The sequence below is a fragment of the Heloderma suspectum genome, chromosome 4 (genome assembly GCF_057233095.1).
Source record: "Heloderma suspectum isolate Gila_16-S chromosome 4, 16-S_ref, whole genome shotgun sequence".
NCBI lineage: Eukaryota > Metazoa > Chordata > Lepidosauria > Squamata > Helodermatidae > Heloderma > Heloderma suspectum.
In genome coordinates, this window is record NC_139461.1 from 285,834,649 (window position 1) to 285,861,542 (window position 26,894).

The 26,894-nt window shown below is 44.2% G+C and overlaps 1 protein-coding gene across 1 annotated transcript in view; it reads right to left on the reverse strand.

Annotated features, from left to right (window-relative positions):
- KCNB1 (potassium voltage-gated channel subfamily B member 1) overlaps positions 1 to 26,617 on the reverse strand; it is a 299,115-nt gene extending 272,498 nt beyond the window's left edge. Inside the window, exons 1-2 of the mRNA XM_084854107.1 lie at positions 26,079 to 26,617; positions 21,746 to 22,410 (exon numbers count right to left, since the gene is read on the reverse strand). Of these exons, the coding sequence (XP_084710233.1) occupies positions 21,746 to 22,312 (567 nt within the window). The 5' untranslated portion in view covers positions 22,313 to 22,410; positions 26,079 to 26,617. The remainder of the gene's footprint in view (positions 1 to 21,745; positions 22,411 to 26,078) is intronic.
- Between the last annotated feature and the right edge of the window lie 277 nt (positions 26,618 to 26,894).

Genomic DNA, 26,894 nt, shown 5'->3' on the forward strand with positions numbered 1-26,894 from the left:
CGACTCCTGCCAATGAGGGTGGGCTGACTTCACTGCCGTCATCAGCTCCAAGGCCCTCTGGATGCACACTGGCAGATGACTTGTTCCGAGGAATGCAGGAGTCATTTCCCCTGTTTTTGCACCCTGGCTATGCCCGCGAGTGGCAGATCTGTGATTTTTCTGGTCCAGTCCATGGAGGCAGATGTGCTCTGTGATATGCTGGTGGTTTGGGGAATTTGCTTTGCAAAACTCATATAAGATCAAGAGGATCCTTTTTTGATTGTATGGATCCACGTTTTACCCAGTCCCCAGAGCACGCACTTTCTCTCAGCTATTTTCTGCCGAAGGAGAGTGGGAAGGGTTAAGGCTTCGTCTGCCATGCCTGGCAGAGACTGGGCTAGTTGCTCCCAGTGGCTAGGACTGGAGCAGAGAGAAAAATGTCATGGAGCTTCCCTCTCAGCTCCCGACCCATCCTGCTGCTGCTGCTGCCGCCACCATCATTGCCAGCTTGTCAGGGCAGCAGGAGGCTGCTCAATTATCAGGCGCTTCACACACCCCAATGGATCATCTTGCACCCCCCTAGGGTGCGGGCATCCCATTTTGGAGACCACTGCTCTAGCCAAGTAACGTTCAGACAGTCCTCTCCTCTCCAGTAACACCACTTCTCTCACAATGAGCAAATGGAGGCTGACTCGCAGCAAAGCTCACTCCTTCCTCCTCCCTCCTCCTCCCTCTCCACTCCCCTTCCCCCGCCTCTCCCAGTGGCTGGATCTCTCTCGAATTGAGACATTTGGCGCCTCCACATCCTCTTGCCTTCCCCCCTCCCTCCTCCTCCCGCTGCCCCTCCGCATGATCTTTCAGAAGTTGATACATTTTGGAGACAGCTTGTCTAGGCTGCTGGGAAGGCATAAGAGCTCTGAATATACAAGGCAGATGAGGCGCTTCGGGGAGGAGCTGCTTAGCTTTGGGGCACCTCGGTGCTGGTCTGATCTGCTTCATATCACAACAAGACACCTCAGAATCTACCCGCTTCGCCTCATTATTCAGGCTTTGAACCAAGGCGCTGCACAGCCCTATTGCTTATTATTGCAATGATGTACTACTGTAATTGAAGTATTGGTATGCTTCCTTGTTTTTGTATTGCTGTTGTGTTGTTAGCTGCTTTGGGAACTTTTTGTGGAAAAGTGGCATATAAATTAAGTGATGATGAGTATGATCTGGGCTGTTTCTCATTTTTTAAAACAACATTTTTCAGTCAGGTAGTGGCTGACTAGACATGTACATGGCTACAGATGCTAATTCTGCTTTAACATATTATCCCTTTCTACAACAAAATGGCGCTTATTCCAAAGTAAATGTGTTTAGCATCAGGGCAGCAGAAGCAAACTCCATATTATTCCTGTAGCTGTGATTTAAGTGAGTTTAAGACACAGAACTGCACATGCTCAGAGTCTTTCTTCTTCTTTTTTACTAATCAGGGTTGGCAAACTGCTTTTTGTTTGTTTGTTACTGTAACGTATCAGGAATGTAAAACCAGTTATGATGTTGTGACCTGCCCAGAGAGCTCTGGCTATTGGATGGTACAGAAATATAATAAATGAAAAGATCAAGAATAATAAGTGAAGCAGTTATAAAGCATGGAGTAGCAGTGAGGCATGGAGAAAAGAAATGTTAATTGTATGCTTCAAAACTGAAGCAAGACACATAGCTGTCTAAAGGGGGCAAGGGAGCGTAAGACCATTTAGGGCACAATCCTATCCATGTGTAGACAGAGAGAAGGCCTGCAAGTCCCTTAAGACCATTACCTAGCTGTACCACTGGCATTACCTGCTCTAGCAGCTGACCTTCTGGGGAGGGAGGCACAACACTAGGGGACACTCCCTCCACATTAGGGATGGGAGAGCCAGGGATGTTTGAGCTCGCAAAATTCTCTGAAGTTCAAAGCCTGGTTCAGCTCTCTCCCATTCTTGTTTGCAACTTGCTTTTTCAGTTTGGTCAAATGGGAAAAGTGTGCATTTCTAATGGGGAAAATGTGCATTTTTCCTCCATAGACTAAAGTGTGAAAATGCAAACTTTTTAAAGCGTGCATCTAAAAAAAATGCACACTTTTTTTTTAAAGTATGCACTTCTCAATGTGTGCATTTTTTTTAAGTGCACATTTTTTAAGTGCATATTTTTCAAATGCAAGTTCGAGAATTTGCAGTCATTTTCGGAGAACGTGAGCTCGCGTTTGCATTCAGGGTTGCCAATGGGGTAGTTTCATGTGATTTGTGGACTGAAATGAAATTCTGATACATGCCTCCTCCACATCCATCCAGATTCAGGTACAGCTGTTCATGAGTCCAGCCTGTCCCCGTCGACGGCAGGCTCCTCTCTTGCCAAACAAAATTGGGACAAAGCACAGATAAATCCTGCAGTGTTCTTTAAAGGTTCTTTACATCCAGACTGTTTTAGAGAAAGGCGAGAGTACATTCCACATCTCCAGACCCCTCACAGGAAATCCTCCTGCTGCCAGACAACTTCTTTTTTAAATGAGGAAGCTCTTGGCATATGTTCCAGTGTCAATTCAATCTCTCCCCCCCCCCCCTTCGCAGCAGCAACATTTCCTGGATCATAATGAAACCCAGATTCCATATTTCACCCATGCCTCCAAGTTTAATTACATTGATTCTGAGATAGTACAGCAATAAGTAGATTGGATTTTTAAAAAGATTTAAATGAAATGCAAGTGTGTGTGTGTGTGTGTGTATGTATGTGTGCGTGTATATATCCCAATCAAGTTGAGAGGCTAATTTTAGGCAAGGTTTCTTGTTACGGGGAAGATTTCCTACTTTGCTACTGCCTGGGGATTTCCATTCAAAAAACACCATTATGTGCACCATAGCAAAGATTTAATCCAATCACTGGTAGGACTGTTCTTTAATGTAGTGTAGCAGCTGCTGGGTACTGATCTTTTGTTTGCTAAGTGTGACTGATGAACTACTGATGCTTCCTCTATGGGTACCAACAGTGGAGGCTGATGACCCCAATTTTGATGGGGTTGTGATCCATTCTGGAGTTCAGGCAGAACCAGGCAGAACTCTAAACGAGCTGTACAAAGTTCTGACCTCCCCCCCCCCCCCCGCCCAAATAGGTTCCACATCTTGGATAGGTCGTTTAGAGTTCTGGCTAGTTCTGTCTGAAACCCAGAATGGATTCACAGCCCCACTGAAATCAGAACCACCAGCCTCTCTACTGGGTGCTAATGTGAAAAAAGCTCAATCTACCTGCAGGTTGCTGCATAAGACCATTGTTCTGCCCATCTGTACGTGTGGTGGAGAAAAAGAACAGTTTTGCCTTCGCAGTTATATGGACTCCATTTGGACGTAACCCTCCCTAAACCATCTTCCCCTAACTCGATGGCCTCTGGATTTTGGAACTACATCTCCCATCATCCCTGACCACTGAAGTCTTGACTTCCCCATCTCGCAAGCTGTTGCAAGGAAGTGTGATAAGAACATATAACTTCATTAGGCAATAAAAAACCTGACCAGATATCCAGTCCTCGTTTCCACAAGCGGAGCAAAGATAACATTTCCCCAGCCTGGTTCTTCCCCTAGCTGAGCAACACCAGCTGTTTAGGGAAATCCCACTGTTCCAATGCAAGAGCCCCTGGGTTGCAGCCAGGTCCAGGCAAGAGTTCTGTTCTAACAACACACATGGGCAATGTGGTGGGTGAATAAGAGCCATCCCGTGCAATTTAAAGCCATTTGCAGATTTATAGCTTTGTTGTCCTCAGAAAATAAGATGTTGTTTCTCATGGAACCTGCTTCAATATAGGTAAGGGGACATTGTTTTTCATTTTTTAGAGGTCTCTTTCTCCTTCCATGTGAAGAACTCTGTATGCTAAACAGGTAAAGCAGACCAAGTACTGAAGAGGAAACAGGCATTGTTGAAAGCCGGGGTCGGAATCTCAAGCCCAGGGGCCAAATCTGGCCCTCTGGAGGTCCCAATCCAGCCCTCCAGGGTTTCCCAAAAGGCCACACCCCTTCCCCATGGCCCATCTCCTTTCCTCCTTACTTATCCTTTGGTGGCTTTTTTTTTTTTTGCAGATTTTTTCCCCCTTTCCAAAATGCCTCTCCTAAGGCTCAGTTACTGACAGTAAGAGCTAAATTTTAGTTAAATTATACTGGGGTTTTGGTGTTTCAGCCCTTTTGCCTTTGGCCTCACCCACCACTGGAATGTAGCTTCCAAGGGCTTCCCAAAAAACTGCATCTGGCTCTCAGGCTGAAAGCGGTTCTGCACCACTGGTTTAAAGGGAGGGACCTTTAAAACCACATGCATCCAGATGGACAGCTGCTAGCACTCCCAATCAAAAGACGCAGCATGGCTATTCCATCTTTTCATCCTCAATGGATTTTCTTAATGGTAAGACAAAAAACAGAAGGAGCGTTGGGAAAACATGGGAGGATTACAATGGAAGACATTATCATCTGGACCTAGGGATGTCGCAAATGAGCTTGGATTTTCATGAATCTGATCCCCAGATACCACAGTGGACTTGCTTCTCCCTGTCAGGTGGATTCCATGGACTTGAGGATCCATTTTCTAATTTTCCCAAATTTTGCACAAATTTCATCAAAAATATGCAAAAAATTTTTAAAAAAACCCGGCCAAAAATGCACATAGCCTCTTAGGCTAAAGTGTGAAAATATGCATGGGGGGATTTGCACATTTTTCACTTGCGAATTTGTGCAAATGTGAATTTGCATAAATTCAGGAGCAAAGCATTCTGATTCCGTCGATGGGTGGAGGGCAGAATGAAAGGCGTCTGACAATCCACAAAACACCAACAGAACGGATTCCATACAATCCATACATCCTTATCTGGTCCTCTTGTAAAATTCCATGAATTAGGCAGGGCAACTGGATAATAAAAGCTCCATCTGGAAAAACCCTTACTCTACAAGATGGAGAATAAAGTACGGTCATTTTCCATTCATATCCCCCATTTATGGTTGACACAGGGTATGAAATAAGCACTCCCCTTCCAAACTCCAGCTGAGCAAGTGCCCTCACTGCCAGGTAAGGCTGCCTCATGCTACAACACATGGGCTCCTTCGCACATTGGCTTTATATCCCCTTAGAGCTGGGATGGACAATGCCTCGGAGTTTGGGGGCCACATTGTAGCGCAGTCCAAAATGGCAGCTGCAGCACAATTTGTATGAGGGTGGTGGCAAAAACAGCAAAAAAACAAGGTGCCTGAGGAGTGTGTGCCTTGTTTATATGCAGAATCATGAGGCCAGGAGGCTTCCAGGAGGGCAGTCCTTCTTCCAGGCACGAGGAGCCCTCCCTATGTGCCTTGTTTTCATGTAAAATGGCTGCTTTCCTTGCTACTGCTGCAAATTCAGCAGCGGGGGCATGAGGCAGGGGCAGCTGCAAAAACAGCCATGGCAGGGGGTGGGGAGGAACTACGTGATCCCCATCCCTATCCTAGAAGAAATCTTATGGCCCTGTCATACAAAATGAACATATTGCTGGACATATTCAGGACATTTTGCTGCCTGAAGCGAGGGATAGGATTTGCTCCCTACACAAAAGCTAACTGGACAGGCAGCTGAATCTTTTTCCCACCCTGACAATGGGGCAGCATCCTCCGTGCACCTGAAGGCAGCAGGCAAATTTAGGGGGCGCACAGCACTCTGTGTGGCACACAGCTCTGTCTCTCTCCTTGCGGCCTTGTCCCAGCATCTGCCACCTGAGGCAATTGCTTCACTCTGCCTAATGACAGGGCTGGCCCTGAGTGGAGCAGACCAGATGGATCTTTCCCACCCAGATGGCAATCCTGCCTGGAAGGAGGATTCTCATCAAGTGGGGGAAACCCTAATATTTTCATGGTATTCACACACACGCACTGTAGATGCGTGGAGTGAAGAAGGCCTACCTTGGCCTTGTGTTGGCTTCTACCATCTGAACTCATCTTTCAAAAATATGCTCACTCCCAAGAGATTCCGAATGTCTTGGCGTTTGCTTTTTGTCTCTCATTTTTCATTCTCTAGAGCAGCCTTCCCCGATACAGCGCCCTCCAGAGTGTGTTGGACTACAGCTGCCATCAATCCCAGCCAGCATGGCCACTGGCTGGGGATAATGGCAGTTGTAGCCCAGTACACCCTGGAGGGCCCCAGGTTGGGGAAGGCTGTTGTAGATGAAAGGGAAGCATAATAATGTCATTACAGGAGGAAGCCAGATAATACTTCCGGGCTCCTCACCTGGCAAGTGCCCAGGCATCCTGGAAATACCTGAACTATTTAAATCCTGTTTACTTCCGTGTAATTTAAACAGCCCATGTGCAACTAAAGAAAGTGACAATGTTCTATGTCAATATTACCCCAATAATGCAGCAATGCTTATAATAGCATAATATAATTGAGAGCCAGTGCGGTGTAGTGGTTAGAGTGTTGGACTGGGACTCAGGAGATCCGGGTTGTAGTCTCCACTCAGCCATGAAGCTTACTGGATGACTTTGGGCCAGTCATTGACTCTCAGCCTAACCTACCTCACAGGTTGCTGTGAGAGTAAAAATGGAGAGTGGGATAGGGATATTTGTGTGCACGCGAAAATGCACATATTTGCAAAAATGTGCATTTTGTGCATACACAAATATGTGTACTCACAAAAAAATGTGCATTTCTGCATACACAAACATGTGCATTTGAAAAATGCACATTTTTGCACATGCACAAATATGTACATTTTTCTGATCACCATTTTATTTTTCATAAAATGGCAGCCAGGGAGCTCATCAAGGCCACCAGGGTGAGTGCGGGCTGCTTGCTGAGTGTGGGCAGGGGGTGAGCAGGAGCACAGGCTCAGCGAGAAGGGCTCAGGGCAGTGGGCAGGGTGGGTTCCACCAGATTCCTGGATGGAATCAGATGCCTGCTCCATCCCTAGAGTAGGAGGACCATGTCTTCCACCTTGGGCTCCTTGCAAGAGAACGCATAGTTCATAAATATCAACAATAAACCTTGTTAACCCAGCCCAACATTTTCAGAAGACATTGAAGGCAGGCAAATAAATCTCTTGCCAACTCCTTAGTTTGCTCTTATTATAAAGTAGTTCATAATTTAAATGCCTGGATATGGCACATCAGTTATCCCAAAACAACATTTATTTTGGTGTTGTCATTTTTACTCACTGAAACCAATTGCTGTGTATATTTTGCATTTATCCTACTTACATAGCAGCGAGGACTCTCACAAAACTAATTGAATGGTAAATGGGGTGGGGGGGAGAGTAAATGGAATGAGATAAAAATAAATATCATCTGAATTATTAGCCACAACTCAATATGGAGTCCTTCCCAAGACTAAACTTTGAATAAAATCCATTCACTACCTAAAGCTAATATAATCCTGTGAAGCATCATCTGTGCACTTCCTTCTGGATTTTGAATTCATGTTCTGTGACTGGAGTCATCTGAATATCTTTGATAATTTGGAACAGCAACAAGAAATTAATGTTACATCCATGATTTTCCTCTTGAGAACCATGTTTCATGTTGTAGGCTGTGCACATACAATTTGTTCGGCCTGTTCTTATCATTTTCCAACCAGGCAATAGAAACAAAACTACATGACTCAGTATTTTCTCTCTCCCGTTCAGCTGACATAATTTATGTCTGGACTACAGTGTGCATTAGTGTCTCATAGCCTGGCAAATGTATGTTGGCACTGTCCATTTAATACATACAAAGAAGCCTCTCGGGGATACTTTGTGAGTCAACCACAAATAGCAAAAGGGGGTAAGATCACCAAAGGCGAGAATGAATACCGTCAGGGCTGGGTTGCATTTTGTATAAACATACTGAGGGCTGATCGACATGTTATATAGATCAGAAATTGACATCTCCATTGGGGTGGGGCTGTAGGTCATTGGTAGATCACCTGCTTTGCATGCAGAAGGTACAAGGTTCCATCCCCGCCTCTCCAGGTAGGGCTAAGAAAGAATCCTGCCTAAAACCCTGATGAGCCGCTGCCAGTCAGTGTCAATACTGGGTAGATGAACCCATGGTCCAACTTAGTATAAGGCAGCATCCTATATTCCTATGGTACGATAACCATGCTATTACAGAACTATGCTTAAGTGGGCTAGCTTTCTTTTGAAGAAAAAGCAGCCATGGGGCCCTGATCCAGAAAGTGCTCCCAACCTATATCAGGAAGCCATGCCATTTCCTGCTGATCATCTCACCCACTCCTGGCTACTGTTCACCCCCAAAGGTGCTGTTTGCAGTAAACAGCACCTTTGGGAGTGAACAGCAGCCAGAGGCAGTGGGAATGGCAGCCCCCTAACTCAAACTGGAAGCACGTTCTGGATTGTGGCCCTGTGGCTGCATTTTCTTCAGAATAAAAATGGCTAGTTTAAGCACAATTTTTAAAAAGCATGCTAGTTTGCCATTCCCTAACTTGGTGCCCTCTAGATGTTTTGGACTACAACTGCCATCAACCCCAGCCAGTCTGGCCAATGCTCAGGGGTGATAGGGTTTGTAGTCCAAAACATCTGGAGGGTGCCAGGTTGGGAAGACTGCTATAGTTTGACCCATCACGCAACCAATCTGTACATGGTTTGACATTTTTTGCCTAGCCTGTGGTGAATGGTTTCTGTGAGGTCACAAGGAAAAGCAGATAATCTTGCTTACCATCACAAATCTGCCAGATATAGGTTACTGGCATGGTTTCCTGCATGGCAAAATGTCTGGACTAACTTTTCACCATATGCATCATGTGCCAAAAGAGGGGAGGGGGAGCAGAGTGGCTGAGGTGCTTCAGCAGGGGCCACTCCTCCAGATGATTTCACCTACAACTTCCATCAGCTCTAGCCAGCATAGTCAGCACTGAGAGATGATGGGAGTTGTAGGCCAGATCTGGAGGGCCAGAAGTGGCCCACTTCTGTTCTACAATAATAGTGACAATCATGTGACTAGCCTAAACATGGGGAACAGCACCCAAATTATTCTGTGGTCAGTCACTATTTCAAGGAATTAAATTCTCTGTCTGAATTTTCAGAGAATTCTGGTGTGTGTGTTCATTATTTTTTTTTTAATTTTCAGTTTCTTGTTATTGGACACATAGTATATCATCATTAACTTCAACAGCAATTATATAATCCAGCTTTACAAACCAAATTCCAAAGTACAACATATATTCTTAAGATCACATTGTCAAAAGGTCTACTGAATAAATAGAACCCAGGTCTGTTGAAAGGTCTCCGCTGTGCTATTCCTTTCTTCACATAAGGAACTCACATAAACTGTGATTTTTTTAAATATCAAACTATTCCATATTTCATCTCCATTGACTGAGAGATGGTAGAACAACAGATTTCCAACTTTTTGCCAATAATATGCATGCCTCAATTAGCATGTGAGTAACCACTGCTATATGTTCTTTCCTTACATGTTTATCTACTGCCTTTAACAAAATAACTTGAGGGTAGCATATACGATTATCTCTCCAAATCCTTGTACAATATCTAACTTAAAAAAACAAAAACCTGAGGACATTCCCACCAGAAATGTGCAAATGTTCCACTCCCCCTTCCTCATCTCCAGCATAGATTTGATAAATTGAGGTGCATCCTTGCCAGTCCAATTGGCATAAATGCCATTTATATAATATTTTTAGATGTTTTCTTTGACACTACATCCAGAAAAAGAGTGCTAGATTTCTAACAAACATATACCCACTCTTAATCAGAAAGCCTAATATTAAATTCCCTTTCCCTATTCTGCTTCAGAGTAGCATTTATATTCATATTGCTTGCTTTTAACAAGATCTTATATATTTCTGATAACAATCCTTTTTGCTTTCCTGAATGGATTTTTTTTCCAAATGGCATTAATACATATATTTATGCCTCTTACCATGGTATGAGTATAGTTTCAAAACTGCAGGAACTGGTAAAATGGTAAATGGATATTAGCGTATCTGCATACTAATTGGTCACATGATATAATAATGCCTTGTGATATGAAAAGCTGGAATCTAGTAATGCTCCCTCTTGTCCAGGCCTCAACATTTCCCATTTCTCTTGGTTATTTAAATTCATATCCATTAATTACAGGGACTAAATGAGAGATACCAGGGACCACTATTGATGTATATATTTATCACAAGTTTTTACAATTGTGTTTCTTACTTTATTTGCATATAATATCCTCCTTTCCCGCCTACTTTCTGGACAGAGATAGCCTAGCTACAGTTATCCATACTCTGATAACCTCTCGTTTGGATTACTGCAATGTGCTATTTGTGAGGCTGTCTTTGAAAATGGTCCGGAAACTTCAGTTGGTCCAAAACAGGGCAGCAAAATTGTTAATGGAGACTGGCCAACAAGATCACATTACACCAGTACTTTTCCAGCTGCACTGGCTGCCAGTCCATGTCCGGGCCCAATTCAAAGTGCTGGTATTAACATTCAAAGCCTTAAACGGCTTGGGGCCAGGTTATCTGAAGGATTGCTTCCTGTGATATGTACCCGCCTGGATCCTAAGATCATCTTTACGGGTCCTTCTCTTTGGCTCCTGCCAAAGGAAGTGAGGCAGGTGGCTACAAGGAAGAGGGTCTTTTCTGCTGTAGCACCCTGGCTGTGGAATGAGCTCCCTAGAGAGGTTCGTCTGGCACCTACGTTGTACTCCTTTCTGTGCCAGGTGAAGACCTTTTTTTAAATTTTCCCAGCATTTTAGCACTCTAGTCTTTCAGTTCTGCTGTTTTAAATCTGTATTTTAAACATCTGCATTACTGCTAAGTTTTATTCTGGTTGTACTGTTATATTGTAGTTTTAAGCTTTCATATTTTATATTATTTTATGCTGTGTTGTTGTTTATTCATTCAGTCACTTCCGACTCTTGGTGACTTCATGGACCAGCCCACGCTAGAGCTTCCTGTCAGCCGTTGCCACCCCCAGCTCCCCCAAGGTCGAGCCCCTCACCTCCAGAATATCATCCATCCACCTTGCCCTTGGTCGGCCCCTCTTCCTTTTGCCTTCCACTTTCTCTAGCATCAGCATCTTCTCCAGGGTATACTATTTTCTCAATATGTGGCCAAAGTACTTCAGTTTTGCCTTTAATATCATTCCCTCAAGTGAACAGTCTGGCTTTATTTCCTGGAGTATGGACTGGTTTGATCTTCTTGCAGTCCAAGGCACTCTCAGAATTTTCCTCCAGCACCACAGTTCAAAAGCATCTATCTTCCTTCGCTCAGCCTTCCTTATGGTCCAGCTCTCGCAGCCATAGGTTACTACAGGGAATACCATTGCTTGAACTATGCTGTACTTTATGGTTTAAATTTTTGTGTACTGCCCAGACAGCTTCGGCTACTGGGCAGTATAGAAATGAAGTGAAATAAATAAATAAATAAATAAATGTTACCTGAAATCCATTCATATAAAGGCATGTCAGGCCCTTGCCATTCCGATATCCAAGGTGGAACATTTTCACAGGTACAAAAACAATGAAGTTAGGCCACCAGCACTGAAGCATGATAATAATATATAATATTAAGAAATGCTAACTCAACATTTTCTACTGATTGTTGCATAATGTTTGTTTGAATTCTGGGAATTTTATAATTCCAAATAAATGTATTAAGTTTTGACTAGGGATGTACAGACTTTGTTAAATCCGTTCTGTGTTTCATGGGCTGTCAGCCATCTTTCATTCCGTCATTCACTCATTGATGAAATCAGAATTTTTTAACCAGAATTTCATTCTACACACGCTAATTTGCATTAGCACTAGTGTGCACTTGTGCTAATTCACTAATGCGAATTAGCGCTACTGTGAATTAACACAAATCCTTCCCAGAAGTGAAAAACCGGTCTGCAAGTCCTCAGAATCTGTGTGACTTGGAAAAAGCCAGTCTGCTGCAGAAAACACAGGTTGGATACCTAGAAATTCAAACTCATCTGAATATGTTGTGGATTTCTCCAACTTCCCTAGTTCTGACTGATGTTTGTTCAGCATTGTTTGCAGTATCTGAATGGGCAATGAGAGAAACAAAAAGATTATTCTTGGTAGTATTTTCATTTTAACTATGTGCATATCAAGCATCAAAATTCACAAAGGACAATATTTGGAACAAATTTGTTTCAGCTCTAGATTGAGGGTTTTTTTTTTAAACCCACTGCGTTTTCAATTACAAACACAGAAAATGAACCTTAATCACCATTGCAAAGCAACTCTAAGGAAATCTCTGCTAGAAAATCCACATGCTCCACAGAGAAGAGAGAGCATTTAGGAAACAATCTTCAACCAACTTTTATCTGAACTAAATATAATCCAATAGACAACGACAATAGAGGTGAGCCTGATTAAATAAAGGCATGGTGGATGGTGGTGCCTAGAAGCCAAAGGTAAACACATGTAGCAGGAGAACTGGGAACACTGGAAAGATAAGCAGAAGCAAGAGCTTCTTTCCCAACTTTGGGTCTACAGATGCTATAAGACTACAACTCCCATCATCCCAACCACAGTCTACTTTGGCTGGTGGTTATGGGAGTTGTATTCCAACGACCTTGGGGACCATGACATTGGGGAAGGCTGAGTTAAGTGAACAACCTCAGAAGCAAACCGTGGGCAGCATAAACAGTATTATTTTTGGCAAGCATGTTATCATCAGATAAAAGAAACTGATCCACTGAAGACCTTGGTAGGTGTTATATGCAAGTGATAGGAGCTAAGGTTGCAGGTGTGTTAATCAGCTTTGAATACAGGGGGCCAGTGTATTAATATTGCAAACATACTTAGATTGTTGCACATGAGTTGTCCTATTGAGCTAAACCATCCATCTGCTTACTTTCCCAATGAGGACCAATTAATAAATGCATATAAAACCTGAGTATTACAAAGTGCCTTCCGTCATAATTGCTAGCTCCTGCTTTTGATCCTTCAGAAAAGAGATGGCCATCTCCTGATGGCAGCCTCATACTTGCGTTGTGAGTCACTGTTACTCTGTCTCCATCCCTGCAATTTCCACGTTCACGGCTTCAAGTAGTGTGACAATGGGCATTGTTGGCAGCATGCAATTATGAATCAAAGCTGCCCAGGTTTTCGGGTTGAGAGGCTTTGCCCGATGAACTTGGGGAACACATGGCTGCCAGCTTTACATAGGAACTATGATAATGTGTTTCATACAGATTTTGTCACTCATAAAAATGGCTTTAGTTTAGTTTGTATGTGGATTGAAGTAGTGAACAAACATTGGGGCTGTTCACATGACACGCTAACCCACATTCAGTTGTTGAACCGTGGGTTGTTTGCTGAACCGGGTTTAGTGTGTTGTCTGAACCCAGGACATTTTCGCAGGGTGGCTTCTTAACCATGCAATGTGGCTTGTTAACCACCCTGAACAACCCATCAACAAACCATGGGTTCTCAAGGTGGTTTTTTGAGAAAAATAAGCCATACTGCATGGTTAACAAGCCAACTTGTGGAAAATGTCCTGGGTTCAGACAACATGCTAACCCACAGTTCAGCAAACAACCCATGGTTCAGCAACAACCCACACTCAACCACTGTTAGGATTAGGGTGTTCCTGCAACATGAGTGTGCAAGAAGGAGTGTGCAAGACGTGGAATTGCAACCTCCTAAACTGGAGAGCATTCTTCCATTCTGGCTCTGCAGTGGTGTAGGCTCCAAACTCCAGCCCAGCTGCCCACTGGGACTTAATGATAATGTATGATGAACACATCTATTTGTTCCTTCCCCCCCAGGGATGGACAGATCTGCAGTTTTGCTTTCTCCCACATTTCCAAATTAATGTGATTTTTTTAAAAAACCCTCATGAAAATGCATATTGAAATATGCATTGAAATATGCTATATTTGAGCCTGATTTTCTCCACAAAATACACATTTTTATATGTTAAAATTAATTGCTTAAAAAAAACAGGGGAGAGAGAAATGGCCTATAAGAAGGGCCACAAGACGTTATGGGCTAACTTAACTAGTACAGATCATAGATGTATAGATTTTAAATGTCACAGTTATGGAGAATTCATGTGGCTGCCTCAGCAACGCTGACTAGAGATCCTTTTTCAGCAATGCATTACTCCCAATGATTGGCTGGCCACTGGGGTGCCCAGGAGAACGAGATGTGTTGCTGAAAAAGAAAATAAAAGTCCCTTTCTAAGAAAGAAAGAAAGAAAGAAAGAAAGAAAGAAAGAAAGAAAGAAAGAAAGAAAGAAAGTCGATCTTTTGGCCACAAGACAATGCCACCTGCTCAACACAAAGGATAATATTGATGAAGTGGTTGCATACAATGGGTTGGGATGAACTTGAATCATGTGCAGATTGCAGTCCCCAAATTATTATAATCAGGCACAGCTGTTTCACTCATAACAACAGAACAGAGCCTAAAATCTATATTCAGCCTTTACAGGAGATAAACCCCTTATGACAATGCCAAGCCACACATGATGTTTGATTGGCTCTCCTGCTTCAAAACCAAAAAAAGAACCAAAAAGGGGGGGGGTACAGGTCATTCTGAATTTGATGGAAATAGCGGCACTGGGAGAGGGGAGCACTTAACCATTTTTGCCGCATGGTGTTTCCCCAAATTAAACCTTCCCCTGCCCCCAAAGCTGCTTTTAGCTCTGCACACAGGTGTCTTGACCCCCTTCCTGAATGCAGAGAGAGTGGGGAGTGCCAGAATTCGGGGGCAACACAGGAGAAAGCCTTGACAAACGGGCCTCTGCAAGCGAGGCTTCCTCTCCTGCTGATCCTAATAACTGGGCAGGTTCATACTGAAGTAGGCAGTCCCTCAAATAGCCAGGCCCTAAGCTGTCTAGAGCCTTAAACCAGCACCTTGAATCGAGCCCAGAAAACAACTGGCAACCAATTCAGATCTTTCAATATTGGGATGATGTGATCACAGTTCCATGCACCAGTTAGCATCTGGTTAGCTGCCACATTTTGCACCAACTGATGCTTCCGAACACTCCAAGAATAGCCCCACATCGCGTGCACAGCAATAGTCAGCGGAGGCTGGTGACTGGTGCAAAGCACTTTGGCTAGCTCCTTCAGAGTTCTGGCTGAAACCCAGAGTGGATTCACTGCCCCACTGACATCAGAGCCAACAGCCTCCACTGGCAACAGCCTAACCATGATGTAACCAAGGCATGGATAACTGTTGGCAGATCAGACTGAATCAGCCATGGCTGGCATACTAGACATAGCTGTGTGTATGGACTCCCTGCCACTGCTGCCACCTTAGATCCAGGGCCAGCATAGGATCTGGAACACTCCCAAGCTACGAACCAGACCTTTCAGGGTGAGTGCAACCCCATCCAGAAGAGGTTGAAGCCCAGCCCCTGAGACAGGCTTTCTACTGACCAATAGCACCTCTGTCTTGTCTGGATTTAATCTCAGCTTGTTCACTTGAAGTGATCTTGTCAACAGGTCAATATTCCTTTGTCCCCTCCCCCAGTAAATATCAGTGAAAGATCTTGCAAGAGCAGTTGCAGCAAATTCGAATGCATTCAAGTGAAAGTCTCAGACAGGACTTTGGGCTTGGACAGGGAAAACTCTGCATGCTAAAATCACTTCAGTATGAAGAGATTTGCTTTCTAACAGTTAAGAAGCACTGAACTTTTTGCTGAAACATGAACTGACATATCACAGCCCCTTCTGCATAGCTTTGCCTCAGATGTAGGGATGGCTGAACAAACCCATCGCCAGGCCATGTCACTTTCACATGTGTTCACTCACTATACTCCGTTTCCTCCCATCGCTGATACTTTTTAATTAACAGGGACACTGATGTCATCTGCCACCCCCCCCCCCCCGCAGAATTCCCTGTTCCCTCTGAGCTTAGCTGCAATCCTCACAGTAGCTGAGGGAAATTAAGTTTCCCAGGAACAATACATTGTTCCCTGTTGTAATGCAAAGTGTTTTTGGGTCTTGGTCTTGAATGAGCAATTAAGACCTGTTAGCTTTACAAAAGGCATGCTCTTGGCAGAGAAGAAAACTGTTAGGGTTGGTTTATTGATATGGATCAACACAGTTGACTGAATTGTCGGACTCTCCTCTGGGGCATTGCTATGAGGACTGTTGCTATGATATGACTGTTGCCCAGTCCTCATTGCTATGAGGACTGGGGCATTGCTATGAGGAAAATTTACCACTACACCACTGCATGGGATATGATTCATGGGCAGCGGGCTGCAGCACTGATTATCCCCTCTTGATACCCTGGCGAAGATGCTGATGCTAGGGAAAGTGGAAAGCAAAAGGAAGAGGGGCCGACCAAGGGCAAGATGGATGGATGATATTCTGGAGGTGACGGACCCGACCTTGGGGGAGCTGGGGGTGGCGACGGCTGACAGGAAGCTCTGGCGTGGGCTGGTCCATGAAGTCACGAAGAGTCAGAAGCGATTGAATGAATAAACAACAATGAACTCAGAAGAGAAATGTGGGACCCAAGCAAACACCAAGAACCTCAGTGGTGGAAGCTTACATGAGAGATCAACATGCTTCTGCAATCTACTCTAAATTAGTATATATGTCTGTGATTATTAAATGCATTTACACTGGATTTTTTATTTTTATTTTTTTAGGAGCCAAACCTGGAATTGACTTATAAATCACAAAATACACTTCTTTGGCAAGGATGATCATCTCATATACAATAAATCATGAAACATCAACAGCCTCTAATGGATTTTGATCCAGTGCCATGGACAACCTAAGCTGGAGGCTGACGTTTTGGGATCCTGTATGCATGCCAAAATACCCTTATAAATTATTCATGTTCAGTACCATGACATCTGAAATATAAGAAAAGGCAGCCTGGATCTGTCTGTTGTGAAAAATAAAAATGACAATCGGCTTTTGAAAGCCACGCAACGTTCCTTTTTCTGACACACCACATCAAATATCTCACCAACTTTTAAATGCCTTCCTAGAACTATAAAGAAACTCCCTTGGTTTCTTTTACTATCGCTTGCCATGCTCAAGCAGCAGAACCCAATCCAGGTTTATGTCTATTGATTGCTTTTGCCAAATGTGTCATTTGCATATAACTGATGGGGGGGGCAACGACTTCCACTAACTTTTACCTTGATTTGTTTTACAGTCGTGGTTTCCAAATTTCCTCCCTTCAGACAAAGCTAAACTGATTTGTCTGCTGTGAAGCTCCTAAGGAGATGCATTGGAATCTTGCATACTGCAGATGATCCTGGGACATGTTGTATTCACTTTACTCAAAGCACTGGAAAGGCTTTTTGGATGTTACTGTCACCCTATTTCAATGGAGCATGAAGCCTTCATCACACCTCTCTTGCTGCGTCATACAATGGAAAATTTATCATAGTGAGCAAGCTGTTATTACTTCAAGGAAGTTCAGGCAAGGGCCATAGTTCAATGGTGGTACACATGCTTTGCATGCAAAAAGTGCTCCCGATCTCATCTGATCTCGGAAGCTAAGCAGGGGCAGCCCTGGTTAGTACTTGGATGGGAGACCGCCTGGGAATCAGGCTTCCTACACTGAGCAGGGGGTTGGACTCGATGGTCTTGTAGGCCCCTTCCAACCCTATGATTCTATAGGTCCCAGGTCCAATCAATAGCATCTTCAGGTAGGCCTGGCAAAATCTCCTGCCTGAAACCCTGGAGAGCAGCCGGCAGTCAGTGTCAACAATATTGGGTTATATGGATCATTGGTCTGGCTTATTGTAAGGCACTGCCCATGATTGCTTGTTTATTTATTTAATTAATAGATATCCTGCCTTTCCATCAAAAAGTGGCACTCAAGGTCACAAAGAATAAAATACAGGTCCCAGGACACGGTCTGAAGGCGCATGAGGCAGCCACCTTGCTGAAGTTAAGCAGGTCTGGATCTGGTCAGTGTTTGGAAGGGAGACCACCTGGGAACCACATGTAGCCACCTTGAGCTCCATGATGGAAGAAAGGTGGGATATAAATAAATAAATAAATAAATAAATCAGATTAAAAACAAAATCTTAATTAAAACATAACAGCAAAAAAACAATTACATTAAAAACAGAATTAAAAACATAAAAATAAAAGAAATCCACAGCAACAGCCAATTTTTCAGCTTACATCCCATCAAAGGGCAACCATATTGACTGTGGTGAACGTCGCCCTTTTAGTTTCTAAACTCGAGCTAACTTCCCACTCCTTGTGCAGAATGACAAACAAGTTTGATTGGTTGTGGTTGTAACAGTAAAAATTGCATTCATTCCATTAAAAACTCCTTCAGCAACAGACCAGCTTATATGCCAGAGGCCTGCCTGAGTAAAAATGAGTCTGCCTGCTGGTGGAAGGAGAACAGAGAGGGGCCCAACCTAGCTTCCCATGGCGTTCCAGAACCAAGCAGTGGCCACCGAGAAGGTCCTCTCTTGCATCACCACCAAAGGTACCTCTGATGGCAGTGGTACTGAGAGAAGGGCCTCCTCCGAATCTTAATGCTTGGGCAGACTCATATGGGAGAAGGCAGTCTTTCAGGTAACCTAGTTCTAAGCTGTGTAAGGCTTTATAGGACAATTGACCAGCACTTTAAATTATGCCTAGAAACAGACCAGTAGCCAGTGAAACTGCTGTAACAAAGGAGTCTCATGCACTCCCCGTAACCAGCCCTGAACTATAGTCTGGCTGCAGCGGTTTGGACCAGCTGAAGTATCTGAACAGTCCTCAAAGGCAGCCCCAAGTAGAGCATGTTACAGTAGTTCCTCTCATTACTGATCTTCACACTGAGGAAAGTGGGATAAACTTCCAAGTAACCCTAGGATTCCTCAGAACTCAGTCTGAAAACCACACACACACACACACACACACACACACACACATATGTTGCCACTTTATTAGCCTTCATACTATGTTGCCACACAGTTTCTTTGCATGCATGCTGTGGCTAGTGGAAAATGTGCAGCTTCAAGATCATACAACAGCATGCAATATCTAATTAACTGACAAGTATCATGATGATTTTTATTGAGCCTTAATCTTTCCAAGGTGCACGCTCCCATTCTCACAAAAAAGAGAAGAGAAGTTGCTGGATCTTAAAGATGGCTTTCCCATTATAGTTTGTAGACAGGTACAGATAGTCAAGTACAGAAGACATGCATAATACATCTGTTGCATAAGGATATGTAAATCAATACTTTTCTTTGAAATGCATAGGGGACAGGGCCTGGGAAAGAACCAAATCACCCCTTTTGGGTACTTTAAAGGGAAAAGCAATTTATACAGCCAGGTATGCTTCACAAGTGATGTGGTGTGCATGTATATTGTGTTGGGTATCCATCACCTAAGTATGCAGGGTGAGGATCTGTCCTTCATGTCAAAAATTCAAATCCAGCAGCATTCACTGGGGTTGTATGAATGGTAGGCAGATTGCACAGCCAATCTTTCTGTTCCTTCTACCTCTTCCAGCCCCTTGTATCCCCCCAAACCCCACTCTGGAGGGTGGGAGGCCCTCCCAAGCAGGGTGGGCTCTGTCACATTGAACTGCAGTGGGAGAGAGGAATCAACCAATATCAGATAGGGGCATCTTGTGCCCCCATCGCTCCTCTGGAGCAAAATCCATCCATCTATTTTTGAGTAATACCACCCTTCTACTGTAGTTTCATGTGACACAATCTGTCATATTCAGGAACACACACACCCCAGCCCTCTGGAGAGGGGTTGTTTGGGGGGGGGGTATAGGGGCTGTAGGAGGAAGAAAAAAGATTGATTGTATGAGCTGCCTTCTACTCATGCAACCGTTGGATGCGACTCATTGACTAAAAATAATAGCACATTGAGAAGGTGTATAAAAGCATACAAGGAAAGGTAAAAGAGCAAAAGTGAAGGGCCCCTAACCATGAAACTAAGAACATGACAGGTTAGTTGCACACCTGCTGCTGTACATATGGGACCATCCTCCTCCCACTGGTAAGATGACAGAGCAGGTGATATCTCAACCGGTCAGGTTGGAGCAAGGGAGATAAAAGAGCATTGCCCTGGAATGCATCACATCATCTTTTACTGTTGGTTCCATATTTCCCAATATTTTCTATTCTGAGTTGCAGCAACCCTAACCAGAGAACTTGCATAACACTGCTGCTGAAGATCCTTTTAACTGGAGATGCCATGGACAGAACCTGGGACCTTCTACATGCAAAGCGTGAACTCTACCACTGAGCTCAGGGCCATACCCACTGACTCTCTTGCCTTCTTCACATGACAGCGGGTGTCACTCACTTCACCCAGACAGTGAAGCACCTGTGGTACAAATACATCTCCAGTCCCTCAATCATCCAACTCCTGGCTGAAGGATAAAGCAGACATGTCCTCTATCATGTGTCACTTGCTTGTTCAAGAGAAAAGAATATGCCCCCAAATGTCTACCACAGAAATACTTCTCCAAGCTACAGTAATCACATATGACCCCGAGGAATGTGGACATTTAGCTAACAGGCAGAGTGGGACTCTTCGAATGGAAGCTTCTGACTCTGTATACCTATTATGGAATCCTACCACAACCTGTGCAGATGCAATGTTTGGGGGGACTTATCATGGTTATTGAAGGCTAGACATGGACTCTACAGAAGGCAGCTGTACAGCAAAACCAACATTTTCGGATCTGCCAAAAATGCTTGAAACTACAAATGAAAAATTATGTATAGAAGAAACATATCATTAAACAATAAACCTCAGACCTAGCACACTGCTTTCAGAAAATATAAGAACTGGGTGGTACATATATTCAGGAAGCTACCAGCGTCCAGGGGTGTGGGTGTGGGAAGAGGGGCACCCCTGACAAATGTAAAGAAGGAAGTTCTTCAGATAATTGAGGTTTGCCTAATGGGGTGACATACTACTTTTCACATATCTCCATACATATGTATTACTTTGGGCCATTGCCAAATAAATTCATGCAATTTTCTTTCCCTTTAAAAAAAAAAAGAGGGCTGAATTTAGCTGCTTACTAAAGCAACAAGACAAAATATTGGAAAGATAATGTTGCCCACAATAAATGTGTAAAAAGAGAATTAACCTTTAGCTCATGAATGGAAATCTGCTATATTGCACCCATACCAAAAGGCATACTTCTTGGCATAACAATAGCAAAGAGATTTGGCAAAGCTCTAATCAAACAGCCTAATCAAACAGTAGAGTTACAGTACATTCAGATATTTTGGCAAATAGCCCAATCAAACATTATATTTATAAATATACTGCACATCTGGCTTTAGTTATATGAAGTGTTCACATAATCCAGCCTTCCTCAGCCAGGTGCACTCTAAATGTGTTGGGCTACAATCCCACCATCCCCAGATAGCATAGCCAGTGACCATTCTGGCTGGAGATGATGGGAGTTATAGTCCAATATATCTTGAAGGCGCCAGCTTGAAGAAGACTGGTAAAATATGTACTGTTTAAACAGTATGCATTCCTTTTACTTGTCCATCCACTGCTTCTGTTCCTTATGGAAAAACCTCTACTGTTGTGTCAATAGAAAGGTATGGAATATAGAATGACATGCCAATATCCATCTCACTTCCTTTCTCTTAAAACTCATACCAAAATCACAACTTCTTAATATGTAAGTACAGAAAGGAAAACAGCAACGGACTCCACAGAACTGAATGGCAACTGGGTCTCTTTTGATGCCAAATACTGTGGCGAGCAAGAACCAGGACAATACAATCAAAGCTTGAAGCACCATATTCCTTCCATTAATTTACACCAGCCCTATCCATGACAGAGAAGAACCTGTAGTTTCAATATTACCTTGGCCGCCACGGAAGAATTGGGCTTCTCCAGGAGGTCCCAGAGTTTTTTCCTCTTCTCAGCACAGCAAGTGTTGTCAAACTCTTCTCCTTCCCTCTCCCGCATTGTTTCCGCTTCTCTCTTGAGCTCCTCATTCATCTGTTCCTTTTTCTGGTGGTACCTGGCCTGGCAACAGGACTCCAGATAGATCTCATCAATACCCCAATAGTCCAGTTCTTGGCTGAAGGACAAGGCGCACATTTCCTCCATCATGTGCAGCTTGCCTGTGCGGTAAAAGTTCAAGATAGAAGTAAATGCCCCTGGGTGCCTGTCGAAGAAATACTCATTCTCCTCCAAGTTGTAGTCATCACATATATCCATCAGGGATTCATGGGTGTTGCAGTCTCGGAGCTTACCCAACCTAGTCCGTGGTAACCTGTCCAAGGTCCTCCATAAAACCTCATGGGCCAAGCCTCCCACATTAAGCTTGACCCTTCTGGAACAGGCCTTGCTCCTGACAATCTCCATGGGATCTGGAGGCAAAGAGGTAGTAGATCGAGATCCATGCTTATTCATTCCCGCAGGCATTGCTTGTCTCTATAAGGCTGGAACAGGGTGATGAAAACTTCCAGGGTATTCACGCTTCTGAGCAGGATCTCTTCATCTGTTCTCCGTCTCCTCCATGCCTGCAAGAGAAGGAATCCACAGAACCACTGGTGACTTCCGAGAGTCAAAGGAGAACCTCTTCCTTGGTTTGTGAACTGCCTGCTTGATCAATTAATCAGGCAGGCATACAAATAGCTCTGTTAGTCTGCTTGAAAGAGCGGCAGGAACAGCAAGCGGGCAAGTTGCTGTTCATGGTGCTGAAACTGAACAGACAGTCAAAAGGGTAAGGTAGTCGAGGGAAGCACAGTGGGGGTGGAGTTTGATGCTGCTAGCTTTTTTTGCCAGTCTTTGCCAGATCCATACCTGGGAAGAACTCATTCTAATGGAGAGACCCTGGTCACTGTCCACACCACACAGTGCTGAAGAAGATTCCCTAATGCTTCCAGCCCCCAGGCTGTGTGTTTCTGGGGGCAGCTGAATGGCCCTAGCAAATCTGCAAGTGGGCAGCATCAAATTTTTAATTCATTTTGCTCTCCTTTAAGTAAATGTGTTCCATATTCTCCTCACCTCTACCCACTCTCCATTTAGTCTGAACTTTTTCTTTGCATTGTTAATATTTTCTATTTCTCAATTGATACATCTAAACTGGGAGTAGGCAACCTGGTGCCCTCCAAATGTTTTGGGCAACCACTCCCATAATCCTTGACCATTACTGGCTGGGGATGATGTGTATTGTAGTCCAAGGCATCTGGAGGGCACCAGGCTGCATACCCCTGATCTGAACAATTTGGTATGTGTTACATTGATCAACTCCCTAAATACTTGCTTAGTTGAGAAAAAGTGGTGTTTTAATTTGGAGAGTTCAGGGTTTTTTTTAAAGGTTGTTTATGTTTTTAAAAAGTCACTACAAGCCCAGGTGCCCCCTTTCTTTGTTTTCTATTTCTCTCCCCCCACCCCTCACACACATGTCCTAGCTAGGGTCTTGACTTTTGGTGTGGTGAGAATTCTGATGTCTCTGCACAAAACAAATTGATTGTTTTTTAGTACCCTAATATGCTTCAGATTTTGGAAAAGGGGTAGGTGGGAGATTAGATGTGTGCACTCCCTGCTCCAAGTTAAAGCTACTGATCCTCCATGGTACTAAGATGGGTTGGCTCCCAGTGTTTCGAGTAAAAAGGCTAAGTACACTTGAACACCTTTCCCCATGAACTGTGTGCACCAAACAAAAAAGGAGAAGCCAGGTGCAAACCCAGCAAGCTGCTCACTTTTTGATGCAAGCATGACCCTTTAATATACACTTCTAATAAGAGATGTTACACACAGTGTTGTGCATGGGGGAGGGGGAGGTGCAAGGGTAACATATGGGAAATTAATATGATGCATCAAATGTTCATATGTGGGTGTGTGTTTTTAAAGATAAATGTACAAATTACACATAAATGAAGGTGGGGCTCCTTAGGAACAAAATATTTGAAGTAAATTCAACTGAAATCAATGGGTTGTATCCATACTTAGTCATATTTAGAGTAGACCTCCTGAAATCAATGGGACTTAACTTACAATTTATTTAATTCCCCTTGATTTCTATTTTAAGAGTGCATTTTAAGCCTAGAACATCAGTGTGTAATATTTATCTGGTGTCTCTAAAGTATCAAATCATTCCTTGTTTTATGTGCTCTTTAGCTAGATTCTCCAGGCTTTCTCTCTTTTGCCAAGGGGTTGAACAATGAACTTTGAAAGAGCAAACATACTGTATTATTTCTTAGCTATTCAGAGACATATGAATACTCCCACTCCAGGCCCCTCATGTGTGATTCTCATCTGTTACCTGTTTATAGATTTAACTGAAAGTCATCAGAGGCACAGGCTGAATAATAACGTGTGGACACCAATTACACATCCTGCTTTGGAATGTACAGCTTGCCTTCTACAGAGAGACAGTCTAGGGTAGAGCAAATCAAATTACACTGTCAGCATAATATTCCTGTACCTTCAAAGTGAGAGCTTTTTCAAAGCAATGGCAGACTAGTTGCAGGTGAAACAAACCTTTTAATGGAAACCTATCTTCCCCCCTCTGCTAAGCCCTGAAGATGCCAATACACCATCCAATGGAGTGAAGAATGGTCACTTGTGGATGGTTACATGATGGTGGTCTATGAATGTGTCAATGGGCCTACAACAACCTCATGCTAGAAGAGCTTACATCAGTAGAGGTCTTGAGGAAGGAGAGAAGAACAGACTTTTTAATAACTCTTGCCTTATAAAGATCTCTGATGCAATGAATGAGTGAGGGAAAGACAGACTTACTTCAAATTATTTAAGTAAGGCACCGGGAGGAAGCAAAGTCTAAACCACCCCATTTAAATCAATTAGAGACAGCATCCGTGTTGTGTTTGAAAGAGAGCAGGTGTGCAAAGTATGTTCTTAATCAGCTCCAGGCTTGTAAATGTCTCTAGTAAAACTGAGGGCTGAGGCTGCACAATTATTAGTTCAATTCTTTTAAATAGCACACTGGGCCAATGGGTGCCATATTTAAGTGTATGAGAAAGAGAGAGGGTGCTTCCAGACAGAGGAGGGCTTCTAGAGGTAACAATCACAAGGCACTGTGCAGCTGTTCTGTCTTTTGTTCCATAATGTTGCTTTTTTTCCCTGATAAGCAACCCCCCACCCCCCAAGAAAGATGGAAGAAATGAGGAAAAACACAGGAGGGTGACAACCTGAAGACAACATGGTCTGGACCCTCTGTAACGTTTTGTGAAGTGGGCAAGGCGATTGTCCAATATAAGCGTCATCTGAAAGCACCCAGAGACTACACCAGTTTGTGTGTACATGTGAATGTACACACAAACTGGTGTAGTCTCTGCAGTCTCTTCTCGTAAGAGCGAGACACAGAGTTCATAACCTAACTGAGGGGAAACAATAATCATGCTTACTTCCAGTTCTTCCAGTTATTTTTAACAGCAAGGGGCATGTCGAAGATTATTCCTCCTTTCTCTCCTCCTCCACAAAGCCCATAACTAATAGGAGTCGTCATAACAACAACAACCCCCCCCCAGAAAAACAAAAATGTAGCCAACAGAGACAGCTGCCTTCCTTGCACTGTTGCTTATACAAGATGGCATTAAAGCCAATATCCCAGGCAAGAGGAGGGAGAACAGTTCCTTCCATCTTCCACGATGTCAGTACTTGCTCACCTACAACCCTGCCAGGATTTGGGGGCGGGGGGGGGGGCGAGGTGGGGGGAGGTGAGCTCTCAGCAGGATCAAATAAATCCATTTGAGGAGGAGGACCCTTCGGCACCCACCCAGCCCCCCACTCCCAGAATCAAGCCTGCGTATCTTCAGACACAGCCAGTGGAGGCTGGTGGCTCCGATTTCCATGGGGCTGTGGATCCACTCTGGGTTTCAGTCAGAACCAGACGGAACGCTAAAGGAGCTATCCAAGGTGCTGAAACCAATCCCGCAAATGGGTTCAGCATCTCGGATGGCTCCTTTAGACTGGTTCGGACTGAAACCCAGAGCGGATGCCCAGCCCAGGGGAAATCGAAGCCACCAGCCTCCACAGAACACAGCAAGCCAAAGCACTGCTTCGTCCTGGAGGGACGAACTCTGTGTCAAGCGATCTTGGGCTTGCTGGACGACACACACACACACACACACACACACTCCCTCCCTCCCTTCCTCCTCCTCCTCCTCCTCCACCGCACCCCTCTTCCTCCGCGTCCCCCTCCCTCAATTGCGCCACTTACTTCCTTGGCCACGATCCCAGGGAAACGCCGAACTGGGCTTTCGGCGGAGACGAGGGCATCGGCTGGGTAGCTACATCACGCTTCAGGCGAAGCAGGGGAGCTCATCAGCAAGCAGGCGAGGCGTCACTGGCATCTTTTCTTGCAATCCGCTTTGGGGTGGGTGGGAGTGGGGGGGGGGAGAATCCGACCAGAAACAAATTCCAGGATGGCCAAACAACCCCACTGCTGGAAGGGGAGGCCGAGAATAGGTCCAAAGCGCTTAGAAGCTGCAGATCGTTCCAGGATGAGATTTAATTTTTGAAAGAAGCTTCTCCAAGGCCCTCATCTGGATCTCTCTCTCTCTCATTCTCTCTCGCTCGCTCTCTTTAATTCCCCAAGCCCCACCTTCCAAAATGGGGCTCGGACCCAGTTGGAATAAAAGGACAGGACACCGCTAAGAGAAAACGCCTCTTGCTCGCTCTTCTTTCTCCCTTTTGCTTCTTCTTAATGGAGATCAACAAGTCCAGTCTAAGCCTCCGGCTTTCCCCTGCAATTCTGTCCCGGAGTTTGGGGAAGAGAGAATTGGAAGTTGGATGGAGGAGGACGGAGGACGAGAGGAAGAAAACAGCTCCACCTTGAGTCCAGATGCCGCGTTACAGGTAGCGGGAACTCTGGGCTCTCCCTGGCTGAGAGGAAGGAGGAAGAGGAGACAGGAAGAAATCCATCTCGTTCTGAGGTGCCCACAGAGGAAGGGAAGGGGGAAATGGCAGAGAAACTTTTGCGGCAAGTTGAGCATGTAGTTCAGGGGTGGGAAGCCTGTGGTCCTCCAGATATTGG